Below are 15,439 nucleotides of genomic sequence, written 5' to 3'. Positions count from 1 at the left end.
TTCGTCATTAGTCACTGAGATGTCTTATTGAGGGGGAACAAATGAGTGGTTTCAAATCTATGGCCCTGAAGTAAGAACCAGATGCCAGGTATAGTTTCAAGTCTAGAAGCCCTCAGGTTTTATGGGCCCAAAGCAAGAAGGACATTTCCCGAGTAGGTTGCTGGTTTCTCAAAGCTTGGTGGCAAAGAAATCCTATTGGAAGTGATAAGCATGTTGTTAAGGATTGATGTGACTTAATGTGCCATGCACAATCAATGATATTATCTCCTATGTAAAATAAAGGAATTAATGTACTGGACAATATCCAAGTGTTGAATCTATTTTATGTAATCTTGCAATATAACATGCTGTGCACTGTAATTAGTGCAACGTACATGCGCATATGCATGGGGAATGGATCTTAATGCACAATAAAACATTTATGTACACTCAAGCATACATAGCACTAGTACATTATTAATGGGGCAAGGCACGTAATGCAGGTGGAGGGCCTCTTGGGAGGTTAAAAAGAATAAAAATGTGGAGGAAAATGAAAAGATAGGTACTTCCTCAAATGAGAGGGACATAGGGGTCAAAGAAAAGGGCTGTCTTTTTTTTTTTTTTGAGACAGGATCTGGTTCTGTTGCCCAGGCTGGAGTGCAGTGGTGTGATCCTGGCTCACTGCAGCCTCAACCTCCTGGGCTCAAACCATCCTCCTGTCTCAGCCTCTTGAGTAGCTGAGACTACAGGTGTGCACCACTACGCCTGGCTAATTATTTTTTTTTGAGAGAGATGGGGTCTCACTATGTTACTCAGACTGGTCTTGAACTCCTGGGCTCAAGCAATCCTCCCACCTCAGCCTCCCGAAGTGCTAAGATTATAGATGTGAGCCATTGTGCCTGTGAGAGGTGTTTTCTTAATGAAAGAAACAGAACTGTGTTTATATAATGCAAATAAAAAGGAGAGAACTAAACGAAAAGAGAAGAAAATTATAGGAGCAAACAAAGCGCCAAAGGCCTGCGTGCAGAGGGACGGGTGCTGGGTGGAAGATCAGAGCAGAGTGTGGCATGCAGAAGGGGCAGGGCATGCTGGCTGGAAGAGGACACACCCTCCCAGCATGAGGAGGACCCAGCATGGGGAAGTCTGGGTCATTTAGCACATGGCACAGTGCCTAGCACCCAGCACCCAGCAGGCTCCCATGACTACCAAGACCAACTGCTTCAAATTAAATCCCAGTCTTACCATACAGTAGCTGTGTGACCTTAGCAAGGTAAACAATCTCTCCTATCTGGGAAGAGGCCAGATCTTAAGCAAAGCACAAAAGAGCTGGAGTTTTGGGAAGGGACCTTGTGAAAAGGGGAGAAGATTTGGAACAATTCTTGTGAAGAATGGGAGACAGATGACCAGAGACCAGTAAAAAGAATGCGTACAAAATGTGGTAAACAGGCATCAGAGTGGTATAAATGTAAAAATAATGCCATGGTTAGGAATTGAGATTTCAGTCCTTTTTTTTTAATTTGGGTTTAATTTCTGTATATATCAAACAACAAATAACCCCAAGGCCAGGCTCGGGGTCTGTTGTAACTGAGAAAGCAAGAGCTGCCTGAGATGTTCAATTTATGCATCAAGTTGACAGGGCCTCAAGGTGCCCAGATGGTCAGTCAAACATTATTCTGGGTGTTTTTGTGAGGGTGTGTTAGTCCGTTTTCAGGCTGCTGATAAAGACATACCCAAGACTAAGCAATTTACAAAAGAAAGAGGTTTAATGAACTCACAGTTCCGCGTGGCTGGAGGGCCTCACAATCATGGTGGAAGGTGAAAGGTACATCTCATATGGCAGCAGACAAGAAGAATGAGAGCCAAGTGAAAGCCCTTATAAAGCCATCAGGACTCGTGGGACTTATTCACTACCATGAGAATAGTATGGTGGAAACCACCTCCATGATTCAATTATCTCCCACTGAGTCCCTCCCACAGCATGAAGGAATTATGGAAGCTACAATTCAAGATGAGATTTGGGTGGGGTCACAGCCCAACCACATCAGTGTTTTACATGAAATTAACATTTAAATTAGTACTTGTCTTGAGTAAAGCAGACATAATGTGGGTGGGCCTCACCCAATCAGTTGAAGGGCTGAACAGAATAAAAGACTGATCCTGGTAAGACTAAACTCTCCTGCCTGATGCCTTTGCACTGGGACATCAGCTCTTCTGGGTTCTACAGCAGCTTCCAGCTTTCAGACTCAATCCAGGACGTCTACCCAGCAGATTTTGGACTTGCCAGCCTCTGTCATCATGTGAGCCAGCTTCTTATAATAAACCTCTTCATATACTGGTTCTTGTCTTTAGAGAACTCAGAACTCTGAACTCTTGTCTTTAGAGAACTAACACACTGCCTCACTGCATGATTTTATAATTTATTCCCCTCAACCTCAGAAAGAATTTGAAATAGCTGCTTAGCTACATAAAGTTTCAGGAAAGTGGGCTTTCTTTTAAACTACAATCCTTGCAGGAAGAAAATGGCAGGTTCATTGGAAAGGAGTCCTGAAATGAAGCAAGGAAAAGGCAAGAAAGAATAGAAACAGAAGAGTTCCCAAGGTTGAAGAGGAACCAAAATGTTAAAAGAAAGATTTTGACCAACCAAAATTAAGAAGCAAAGAACAGGGGGAAACTAGGCAACAAAAAAGACAAAAGAAAAATAAGTAAATAAAATAAAAAATCAATGGATAAACAATGGCAGCCCGGGCAACATAGTCTCTACAAAAAATTTTTTAAATACCTGAGTGTGCCTGTCGTCCCACCTACTCAGGAGGCTGAGGCAGGAGGACCACTTGGGCCTGGGAGGTTGAGGCTATAGTGAGCCCTGATGGTACCACTGCACTACAGCCTGGGCAACAGAGTGAGATCCGATCTCAGAAAAAAAAAAAAAAAAAAATGAGGCACCTAATAAATGTTACTGTCTCCTTGCAACTCTAATGTGGGATTTAATGAGTGTTCAAGGGCTGCTGAGCAGGGACAACATTGTGTACCACCATGTAGCTGAAGAGTTAACTTTCCTAGTCAGGAGGAAATGAAGCTGTGTGCCTGGTTGTAAAGATAAGAGCCATCCAAAACATTTATTTTAGAAAAGGAAGTCTGACACGAGGGCAAGCAGCCAATTAAAATCTGGAAAGCTGTGACTATGGAAAATTTTACATTTCCTTTCAACATAAGTACCTAATGACACAGGACTCCATTCCAGAACACTAACACTTCTCAAGCAATCAATTCATATATTCCCATGTTCACGTCTCTCCAAAGTTTCTGTATTTCCCCTGGAAAAACGGAAGAAATCCAATATAGCTACCCAAACAAATACCTTAAATGACTTAAGAGGCAGGGACAGAGAGAAGTTAGAGCAGCAACAATTTATATGATAGACAAACACTTCTTCTACTGAGTGGGGATCATAGCCTCTTGTCTCTCAGCAAAAGCCTATAATAGTTTGAAGCAAAAAGACAACCCTCCCCTCTAAGAAAAGTGGAAGTGAGAAATACGACATATTGGAAAAATGAAAAGGAAACCAGAATGCTCCCCGCCTCGTGCAAAAAATCCCTGTTGTCACATGTTGGGTATTATCAAAAGACTACCGTGGGACTAATTTGGAGCTGTAGAGACAGCCAGTTATGTGTCAAATATTATTTAAAATGCCAATTTGATAAACAGATGATGACTACGTTTGTGAAGAAATCGGGGCAGTTGCAAAAGAATTTAATAATTCTACAAATTACTATTACTAAATTCTGCCTGGATCTTCATGGGAAGATCCAGGCAAAGCATTCAGTATGTTTGCAAAACACTCTTAAAGTTTGAGAAGAGAACTTTCGGGTGCAGAGTCTGGCACACTTCCAGGTTTAGTACATTCTCCATGAATTCATCCACCTCAGTTCTGAACCAGAACCCAGTGCCTGCTACAAATGTGCCAAGCACGACGTAAGAAATTGGGGTTATAAACACACGAGTATGACCACTGCTGGGGTGATCCTTGAAACATGCACATGAGACCCTAAAATGGGTTCCCTTTGTTAGAAGAAAAAAGTCTGAGTTCTTCACCATGTTCTGAAGACCCCGCCTAGGTGCATCTGCTGCACATCCCACACCCCTCACTCAGCTATTGCCACACTGACCCTCTGTTACCCAACCTCTCTGAGACACTTCCTTCCCCTAGGTCTTCACGGGGCTGGCATCTTCTGGGGTACATCTAGACACTCCTCTGAAGCAGCTCTTCCTACCCATTCCCAGCCCAGGTCAGTCCTCAATGTCCTTACAGGTGCAGAGGGCGAAAAGTCTTACCTTGTTCACTGTGTTTATTGTGTATCGTCCACCAGTAGGTAGGCTTCAAGTGGACAGAGTCCTTTTTCTCATTTGGCCGCTCCTGCTCTAGTACCCAGGTATTCAACAATTACTAAGTATTCACTAAGTGAATGAGGATTCTGCCCTCAATAAATGGTTGTTGAACAAATGAAGGAACTATGGGCACTTTTACCTAAGCAAGTTGTCAGTGACACATGTACTGAAACAACAGAAGATATCATCAGACCAGCAAAGTTTCAGACGCTTTATCCCCAGCCAGCCAGCTATCTTTTCTTCGGGGACTGCTGACATGAGTGACTGCTAATGTGATAACCAGTGAGATGAGCTACTCTGGGACGGATTTGCAACCTAACTCCCAAGTGGAGGAGGTGGTTGCAGATGGCTGCAGCCAAGGCCAACTGAGATGCTGAGTGGACAAATGAAAACAACAAAAAAGGCAAATGGACAGAATCAACAGCAAGAGCACTGGACGGAGTGAAACCCCAAAGGGCAAATCTCCTTACCACTCGTAAAAGGGAATTCAAATTAATGTTTAAAAACTCTATCGATATAAACAGACAAGCAAAGAATTAAGAGAATTGGTAGAAAATCTGAGCTAATTCCTGGTAGGTTTTTTAAAATGAGAAACAATTCATATACCATAAAATTCACCTTCTAAAGTATACAATTCGGTGATTTTTAATATATTCATAAAGTTGCGTGATCATCAGCACTATCTTAACTCCAGAATGTGATTGCCCCTAAAGAAACCCTGTACCCATTAGCGGTCCCTACCAAATCCCTTCCCATCCTGGTTCCTGGCAACCATGAATCTTCTTTCTATACCGATTTATTTGACTATGCATGACATTTCCTATAAATGAAGTCATCTGTGACCTTTTGTGTCTGTGACCTTTTCTAGGTTCATCCATGTTGTGGCATGGGTCAGTACTTCATTTCTTTTTATGGCTGAGTAATATTCCATCGTGTGGATAAACCAGATTTTGTTTATCCACTCATTCATCAGTTGATGCACACTTGGGTTGTTTCCAATTTTAGCTATTATGAATAATGCTGTTATGAACTTTCGTGTACAGGTTTTTGTGTGAATATATGGTTTCAGTTTTCTTGGGTTTACACATTGGTGTGAACTTGCTGGTCATGTGATGCCAGCAGGTTTTTAATGGGAAATCTGCCTTCTAAACAGATGCAGTTAAAGAGGAACTGATTTCATCTCACATAAGATATGAGGCAATAGGCAAAAAAGAAACACAAATCATGCAGCATGGAAAAGGGTAGTACTCACGGTAACAACAGCAGTTAATATGTTGACCCCCTCCTCTGCACCATGTACCTTGCTAGAAAATTTGGACCTGCGGTTTAATCCTCATTCTCACAATAGTCCTATAGTGTTATCCTCATTATCCTTCTTCTACAGAGGAAGGAATGATTCAGACCCTGGGATGCTAGGCTGCCCACGATTTTACATCCTGAGAGAGCACAGATGTGAAGCTGGCCCATGTGGCCCGCTTGGAGGAGGTAGGAAAGAAGAGACTGCTGGAGCATCCCTAGGAACCATCTATGGTCTATAATTCTTCCTCCAAAGTGGCCCCCATCAAATCAACAACAGTAAACGATATTCTCCTTCCAGAGAACTCATACAGAAGCCAATTATAAAAGGGAAAAAAGTCCAGTTTGAACAGAGACTTTATCCCGAGGGCAAGTGATTTGCAGCAATTCAGGATTTGTGAGCAGTGACTTGCCAGTCCTCTGGTCTCAGAACCAGGGTGAGCTGAAGGTGACCAGAGACTGGGGACAAGTGGCCAGTTAGGAGGCTGTCAGAACAGACTAGGAAAGAAATATGGCCAGTGGGGATGCCAAAGGAAGAGCTGGGAGCGGAGGATGGGGCGGGGGGCCTCCAGAATGCTTCACAAGCCTGAATGCAGAGGGTGGCCAGCTAACGGTAGGAGGTAAAATCCATGCCACGTGTCACCGATGGAAAACAAGTCTCTGACAGAGGGTTCTCCCCTTCCTATTTGCCTCTTTCCAAGGGCAACTGTGAGTTGCTAGACTTCTCAAATAAGGCCTTAATGGCTTCAATGTTTTATGAACCTCTTACATTTCTCAGAGTCAATAAAGACAAATAATACCATTCAAAAGCACGTGGTGAGCATCTCCCTGATGTCTCCCTGCAGAGGCTGGAATAGTGAATGCTCTGCACACAATGGATACTAAGTGAGCATTGATTGACAGAAGAAATTATATTCCCATTAGAACCACACAGCTGTGTTTTCAATTCTGCTGATTCAATATTTCCCATCAGAAACAGCTTCTGGTCTTTCAGTATGACAACCAGTTTACTCTCATGCACATCAAAGCACAAAGTATATGTAGTTGTCTTTTGTGATCAAAGAAAATGCTGTCCTGCGTAGCAATCTGAGGCACATCAACGATGATTCCAAGAGCAATCCTTTCCTCTGTTTCTCAGCTTGTGGGGATGTTAAATCTGGCAATCAAAGTAAACAGAAGCAAGGCTGGCTCTTCCAGTCATAAAACACAAACAAAAAAGCCAAAGGATATGGGCTATATTGGAAACTCAAGGTCAAAAATGCTCATTAGCCAGGTGTGACCAACTAGACCTGTATGTCCAGCGCAGTAGCCACGAGCCACATGTAGCTATTTAGTTAAATAAGATTGGTCAGGTGCAGCGGCTTTCACCTGTAATCCCAACACTTTGGGAGGCCAAGGCAGGCCAATTGCTTGAGCTTAGGAACTTGAAACCATCCTAGGCAACATGGTGAGCAGTCTCTACTGGGAGAAAAAAAAAAAAGTCGGATGTGGTGGCATGTGCCTGTGGTCCCAGTTACTTGGGAGGCTGAGGAGGGAGGATGGCTTGAGCCCAGAAGGCGGCCTGGGCAACAATGCCAGACCTTGTCTCAAAAAAAAAAAAAATTAGATAGAAAAAATTCAGTTCCTCAGTCACACTAGCCACATTTCAAGTGATCTTAAGTCACATGTGACTAGGGGCACCACACTGGGTAGCCCAGGCATAGAATGTCCATTATCATAGGAAATTCTTTTGGACACTGCTAAGCCAGGCTGACTAGGTGGTCAAACGTGATAAAATGTGTCTATTCTTCACCCACTGACTGATACCATAGGTTGACTTTTCTGGACAGATACCCTTAAATCAGTTTGTTTTCAGACTGTGGGTTCCACAGATCAGTAAAATCCTTTTCCTAACTTAGGGCTGCCGGGTTTGTGTTTTGTCCAGTAAGACTGCCACCAGATCACCAGGCTGCACGCCCCATCAAGGCAGGTAGGCACTGTGCCCATCTGACTGCTTGCATTAAATCCCCAGCGCCTAACACAATGCCTGGTTCATAGCGCATGCTCAGTAACTATCTGAGTAAGTGATTATATATGCACACGCACATGCACACACATACATATATCCTTACCTTTTTCATTTGATCTTCAGTGAAAACTGTCACTGGCTGGCACTGGTCTGCTGAAAGATGTGTGGGTTTTATGCACACACACACAGAGGCTAGAGTGTCACAAAATAAGTCATCTAACATTTTTTGAGAACTTTATATTAATAAACGCTTGTAACAAAATATACCAAACCAGAATGCAGAGTGTAGGTTTCTCTAAACTGACTGTACGGGTCAGAACCAAAAATGCAGGGAGGAGAAACTACCTATTTGCTTTTCTTTTTTTTTTTTTTTTTTTAATTATACTTTAGGGTTTTAGGGTACATGTGCACAATGTGCAGGTTTGTTACATATGTATCCATGTGCCATGTTGATTTCCTGCACCCATTAACTCGTCATTTAGCATTAAGTGTATCTCCTAATGCTGTCCCTCCCCCCTCCCCCCACCCCACAACAGTCCCCGGAGTGTGATGTTCCCCTTCCTGTGTCCATGAGTTCTCATTGTTCAATTCCCACCTATGAGTGAGAACATGCGGTGTTTGGTTTTTTGTCCTTGCGATAGTTTACTGAGAATGATGTTTTCCAGTTTCATCCATGTCCCTACAAAGGACACGAACTCATCATTTTTTATGGCTGCATAGTATTCCATGGTGTATATGTGCCACATTTTCTTAATCCAGTCTATCGTTGTTGGACATTCGGGTTGGTTCCAACTCTTTGCTATTGTGAATAGTGCCACAATAAACATACGTGTGCATGTGTCTTTATAGCAGCATGATTTATAGTCCTTTGGGTATATACCCAGTAATGGGATGGCTGGGTCAAATGGTATTTCTAGTTCGAGATCCCTGAGGAATCGCCACACTGACTTCCACAATGGTTGAACTAGTTTACAGTCCCACCAACAGTGTAAAAGTGTTCCTATTTCTCCACATCCTCTCCAGCACCTGTTGTTTCCTGATTTTTTAACGATGGCCATTCTAACTGGTGTGAGATGGTATCTCACTGTGGTTTTGATTTGCATTTCTCTGATGGCCAGTGATGATGAGCATTTCTTCATGTGTTTTTTGGCTGCATAAATGTCTTCTTTTGAGAAGTGTCTGTTCATGTCCTCTGCCCACTCATGGGTTGGAAGAATCAATATCGTGAAAATGGCCATACTGCCCAAGGTAATTTATAGATTCAATGCCATCCCCATCAAGCTACCAATGACTTTCTTCACAGAATTGGAAAAAACTACTTTAAAGTTCATATGGAACCAAAAAAGAGCCCGCATTGCCAAGTCAATCCTAAGCCAAAAGAACAAAGCTGGAGGCATCACGCTACCTGACTTTAAACTATACTACAAGGCTACAGTAACCAAAACAGCATGGTACTGGTACCACAACAGAGACATAGATCAATGGAACAGAACAGAGCCCTCAGAAATGATGCCGCATAGCTACAACTATCTGATCTTTGACAAACCTGACAAAAACAAGAAATGGGGAAAGGATTCCCTATTTAATAAATGGTGCTGGGAAAACTGGCTAGCCATATGTAGAAAGCTGCAACTGGATCCCTTCCTTACACCCTATACAAAAATTAATTCAAGATGGATTAAAGACTTATATGTTAGACCTAAAACCATTAAAATCCTACAAGAAAACCTAGGCAATACCATTCAGGACATAGGCGTGGGCAAGGACTTCATGTCTAAAACACCAAAAGCAATGGCAACAAAAGCCAAAATCGACAAATGGGATCTCATTAAACTAAAGAGCTTCTGCACAGCAAAAGAAACTATCATCAGAGTGAACAGGCAACCTACAGAATGGGAGAAAATTTTTGCAACCTACTCATCTGACAAAGGGCTAATATCCAGAATCTACAATGAACTCAAACAAATTTACAAGAAAAAAACAAACAACCCCTATTTGCTTTTCAATGGCGCCAGAGTGCCCTCTTGTGGTAAAATATGATATCTGCATAGTCACAATTTCTATTTAAAAAACGAGCGTCTTTATGCTTCTAACAATGCATAAAACCTGTGCTCAACTATAAATCACTCTTGAGAAACAGTCTAAATATGTATCTAAGTAGTTTATATAAAATACGGCAAGTTGTGTTGGTAAAAAAAATAATTAAGATTTGTCACAGGACTATGTGGTGAGGCCATCCACATACCTAGGAAACAGCAAAATACATGAAAGCTGCTCTTGGGATTTGATATTCTAAATAGTTCCTGTTCATCTTCTGGTTAAAAAACAAATGACTTTCAAGTTCAAGGTGGCGTCATACAGTTTATTCCTTCCTTTGTCCAACATCAACAATAACCTTTGCTGCCTCCAACTCCTTTTTCACTTTCATCTTAATAGCCCTTTTCTGGGGGGGAGGAGGGCTTCCTCATATAAACCATTCCTTCAAAGTCTGTTTTGGTTGTTCCTTTTTACACTTTACAAGCAGTGACAAATCATGTCCACAATGAGTTCTCAATTAAAAGATGAAAATGTGACCTTGATCATTTTAGAGTTTTTGCAAATTTCAACTTGATATTCTATGGCCTTCCAAGGGCGAAAGACATCTTTATTGATCAATTTCTGCTGAGACAGAACTCTCCAGTTCTAATGATTTAGCGTTGTGGAATATTTCTTCAAGTGACAGTAGAAAAAGCTGATTTACCCATGATGATTCTATTAAGTGTGGTCTCTGTGAATAGAGAAGAATCACTATTTGAATGTGACCTCAAGATGCTCAGAAATTCTAAATCAACACCCCAATCTGAGGGTTCAGAGGAAGAATCTTTAAAAGGTAGTACCCGATTACAATTGACTAACCCCTAGCCTCTGATTCTCCTGGGTATTTGTTTAAAATGTAGGTTATTCCTTGGATCTACTTAAGACTTTAAACCACATCTCTATGGAGTTTGGTAATGAGCATTTTTATTAAATTCCCCAAGTACAAGCCCCGGTGTACACAATAAACAATTTCAGTTTTGAGCAACTGCCAGGGAAGGAATGTCCCCGTTTGTGTTTGTTGACTGCCTTCTGATTTGTTTGAAAGCTTTTTTCTTCTTCCATTATCTTGACCATTCCTGGTGTGAAGGATATTGTCTTGTTTCTCCTCAGTTTCATCTTCTGCAGAAGAAGAAACCATGCCAGGCGGCAGTCTCTTACTGTTCATGGCTTCCATGGCTTTACTGTTCCTTTTTTCTCTCACAAGTCATCAGCTCAGATCTAAAAATACTCTAAGGGTAAATCCACTGGTGAATAAACTGGTTCCAATGTGCCATATTCCTTTTTTTAGAAAGCAAGAATTACCTCCATATATGAATCTACAGAATCAATTGTTATCTATGCTAGAAAAATAAAGACCATGAATAAGTCTGCAATATTGAAATGGGTCAACATCAATTTACAGACAAGTACTAAACTAGGAAAGTTTTTGCTAGGTTTCCTCCAGAACATAATACCATTTATAGACTTTCTAGGACAAACCATCTTTTATTGACATTAACAGAAGAAGATAATCAAATTTTTTATAAAGGCAGGCAAGGTTTTCATTATAAGCTGTTCTATAATATTTGTTTATGTGCATATGCTACTTTGATTTCTTCGACAGCCGAGAATGAAGGAGAAAAACCTCATATCTAGATCAATGTCTTATATTTTATTTCCAACATTTTGGACTAATTTTGAAGTAAGAGCAAATAAAGGTTCACACTTGCTGAGTATTTGTTATGTACAAAGTGTTACTTTAAAGGTACTACTAGATATGCACTCATTCAAAAAGCTGGAATATGTTCCACAAATATCTTTTGTTCCACGAAGATTACAAAGTGTGGAATATGTTCCACAAAGATTTTCTGCTGAAGAGCAACTTCGGCAGGGTAGTAGAGAGGTAGAAAAATCTCCTAGGTTGAATAACTGAGGCTACTGAAATTGGCATGCAAACAACTAGACACATTATCTAACCCATCATAGATGAAATGTTCTGGACTCCTGGGTTCCTGCCAAATATAATAGCAACACAGGCCAGGCGTGGTGGCTCATGCCTGTAACACCAGCACTTTGGGAGGCTGAGGCGGGAGGATCCCTTGAGCTTAGGAGTTCAATACCAGCCCGGGCAACATAGTGAGACCTCATCTGTGCTAAAATTTAAAATTGGCCAGGCGTGGTAGCGCGCACCTGTAGGCCCAGCTACTTGGGGGTTGAGGTGGGAGGATTGCTTGAGCCCAGGAAGTCGAAGGTGAGGCTGCAGTAAGCCCTGATCATGCCACTGCACTCCAGCCTGGGTGACAGAGCAAGACCTTGTCTCAAAAACAAAACAAAACAAAAAAAACAGCAACACAAGTTAACATCTGATTCTCCATACCTAGTATCTTTCCTATACCATTGTCCATCTAGGACTCAGGTTAAGCAATGTGTCTGGCTCATTCACACAGCAGTTGAGTGTGGGGTGGGAAGTGTGACAACCAGCAGTCAGAAATCTTAGGTTCAAATTCTGACTGGCTCAAAATTTGTGACTCAACAAAGAATTCACTTAACTTCTTTGACCTGAAGTCTCCATACATGAAAATGGGGACCGCCAGTACTCCCTCCATGAACAACACAGGGAGGGGCCGGGAGGATGATGTGGATGTGAATGATCCCTGACAGACACTCAGTAAATGTTTAATGGGTCTGTTATCTAAGCAATATCCTCAAGGAGAACCAGCAGACTCCTCAGGAAGGTAAGTGGCTTGGGACAGTCCCTTTCCAGGAATGGTGACTGCCACCAACAATATCAATAATCCAGCACAGACTGCAGCTCAGTGACACAAACTGCTCTGATGTTATATTAGACACAATGACTTCCTTCTAACCCTCAGACTCTACAATGATGTGGATATGGATTTTCCCAAATTAAACACAGTGAAAATGAACTACATGTGTTCCCCAAGGGCTAAGTACCTGCATCAACCTCTTACCATGCACCACTGGCAGCACTTTCCATGCACGTGGGGTCACACTGACTCACCCCAACATCCCTAATGAGTTGGGCACTCTAATCATGCCCATTTTACAGAGGAGGGACTGGGACTGAAGAGGCCACTCTGCCCAGGACCACACAGCTCGTCAGCAGCAATGCTGGGGCCTGGCCTCAGAGCACATGCTCAGCCACTCCGCTATCATTTCCCTGGTGGAAATCACAGTGAACGTCCCGTAGTTTCAGACATATGCTGGGATTTTAAACCTTATGCAGTTGTACCTACTCTCAGGAGAACAACAGTAAAGTCTAAATAAAACCTTAAAAGTCACTGTGTGGCTGAAGGTTAGTGACAGGTTTTTCTTAAAAGTCAATTTGTTGTCAAAACATGCCCCCCTGTGATAGAGAGAGTAGCCCCATGTTACAGATACTAAGACTCAAAGAACATGTGCAAAAGAAGACAAAGAACCAGAATTTTCTGATAGTAAAATCTTTCACAGCTTCCTCTTGTCCAAAGAAAAACTGAAGATAAATCCACACTCCAAACATGTCTTTAGTTTAGAATTCTGACAGATGACTTGGCAGTGAGTGTCAAAAACTTAAATGTACATAACCTATGACCCTACAAATTCCACTTCTGGGATCTTACAGAAATACTAATACAAGTATACAAAGAAATCTGTGCAAAGATGCTGACTGCAGCAGTGTTTGTTAAGAGAAAAACTAAAAACAAGCAGACTATCCATCCACTCGGCTAAACACATGATGGCAGACACTCAATGGAACACCACGTATCCAGTTAAAAGAATGAGGTAGCTCTAGCTTCATTGACATAAAGGATTATCTTAGATATACTATTAAGCAAAAAAGCAAGTGACAGGATGTGTGTAGTATAATCCTATTTTATTAAAAATCAACTGTGTGTGTGTGTGTGTGTGTGTGTGTGTGTGTGTGTGTGTGTGAGAGAGAGAGACAGAGATGTAAAGACATAGAAAAGGGCCTAGAAAAATACATAAACTTCCCTTGGGAGGTGGAAATTGAGGGAGGGGGTCTCTCATGTTCTACACTGTGGACGTCTGTATTTGCTTCAAGTTATTTATGAAATAACATAAAATTTTGAAACAAAAGATTTTGGAGGCTAATTTTCTAAAAGGAATAGCATAGCTTAGACATGCCCCTAAACTGAAATGTAAACTTCTTTTTCCCATTTGCAAACCTGTGAGTACACAGTAAGAGAAACATTGCCACAAAATCCTCTTTTAAAAGCTCTTTCAGGACACTAAACTAAGTCATTCATTTCTGAGATTTTAAAGGCCAACATTGTCTCTATTTTCGGACTATGTCACAAATGACATAAATGCCAAAATTATACATCTTAAGAAGACAACACATAAAATACAGATTTAGACAAAAGAAATGACTAAAGCTGCATAGTTCTGCTAGACTTCATTCAAAACTGGCCCTATTCTTAATTATTTGAGAGACCTAAAATTCTAGTGTTCAAATGTAAATACCCATCATATACTGAAAAGTAATCTTCAAATTTGTGTTCTGACCCAAATTTGGCTCAATTAAATCATATGAAAGTCAGACAACACAAATGGTTACACCTCAGCATATAACAAAATCCTGGCAGTAGCATAGCAAGTGAGCTATGACATCATTTAACTCTCAAACCGAACTGTATTCTTAAGTTACACACACCACAATATACCTTTGCACAGGTAATTTTATTCTCTCCTGTGGATGTTGACAGTGCTCATTGACTGAAATTTGAAACATTCAGAAATCCCATACTTGAAGATGGTTGCATATTCTTTACATCATGATTCAGTAACTATTCAACAGTTAATGTCTACTAAATACAGTGAACACAACAGTATAAATGTTTACACCATTCCCCTGTGAAGAGGGCTTTTGTGCACAATAGTAACAAATGGAATTAATGCATACCATGATATCAATAAGGAAGAGACCTTCTCTTTAAATAAACTATTCTGCTTATAAATAAACTCTGATTTTTTTAGTACACATTTACAGACCTGATCAATAAAAAGAAACAACATATATATATATTTTTTCCTTTAAAAACAAAATGTTGAGATACAGACTACTGTGGGAGAATTCATCTAGGAAAGGGGGTAAGAAGCAAGCAAAGGATACTAGAGTTAAAAGTACGACCATACTGCAACTTATTTCCGTTAGCACACACCAACACAAGGACAGGATTGTCGGGGGAGGAGCCCATTTTCACTTGAATTCCAGCAAGTTGCAATCAATCTTGTAGTACACATAGGGGTAGTATTCTTGTTGACTCAGGTTTAAACCTGGAATATCCATAGGAGCCTATAGAAAAAACAGACAATTATTCAATTTTGTATTTACAGACCTCAAAAAAAGAAAGCAAGTATTAACATTTACCTTTTTATTGAACATCTACTCTGGGCTAAATGTATGCACTTAAGGCTAATTTATCTGAGTTAGACATTATTCCCATTTTGAAAATAAGAAAACAATCTGAAAGACTGACTTCTCCTAGGAAACACAGACAGTGAGTGGTAAAGCCAGGTTCAAGCATTCTGACTGCATATGTATTTAGCATGATCCCACCAACCTTTTTTATGTATACTGTAAAAATTAACTTTTTAAATCTTGGACTTAGAATACCTAGTTGATGGGATACAAGACTTACAAAATGTAGAGTAAAAATAAAGCAAGTATGATTTAAAAGTAACGCTTATTCT

General features: G+C 40.9%; 1 protein-coding gene across 2 annotated transcripts in view; it reads right to left on the bottom strand.

Moving 5' to 3' along the window:
- ATP6V1C1 (ATPase H+ transporting V1 subunit C1) overlaps positions 1-15,439 on the bottom strand; it is a 108,658-nt gene that overhangs the window by 45,681 nt on the left and 47,538 nt on the right. The window contains exon 13 of one of the 2 annotated variants that reach the window (XM_058444600.1): positions 14,908-15,041. In XM_058444600.1, coding sequence (XP_058300583.1) covers positions 14,946-15,041 — 96 coding nt within the window. In that variant the 3' untranslated portion in view covers positions 14,908-14,945. Of the gene's footprint in view, positions 1-10,652; positions 15,042-15,439 lie in introns of those variants that run through there. The other variant, XM_032760172.2, reaches the window with a different exon arrangement.

The sequence above is a fragment of the Hylobates moloch genome, unplaced genomic scaffold (genome assembly GCF_009828535.3).
Source record: "Hylobates moloch isolate HMO894 unplaced genomic scaffold, HMol_V3 SCAFFOLD_9, whole genome shotgun sequence".
In the NCBI taxonomy this organism is placed as follows: domain Eukaryota; kingdom Metazoa; phylum Chordata; class Mammalia; order Primates; family Hylobatidae; genus Hylobates; species Hylobates moloch.
Note: the sequence above shows the minus strand (reverse complement) of the source record. Positions and strands in the feature narration are given on the sequence as shown.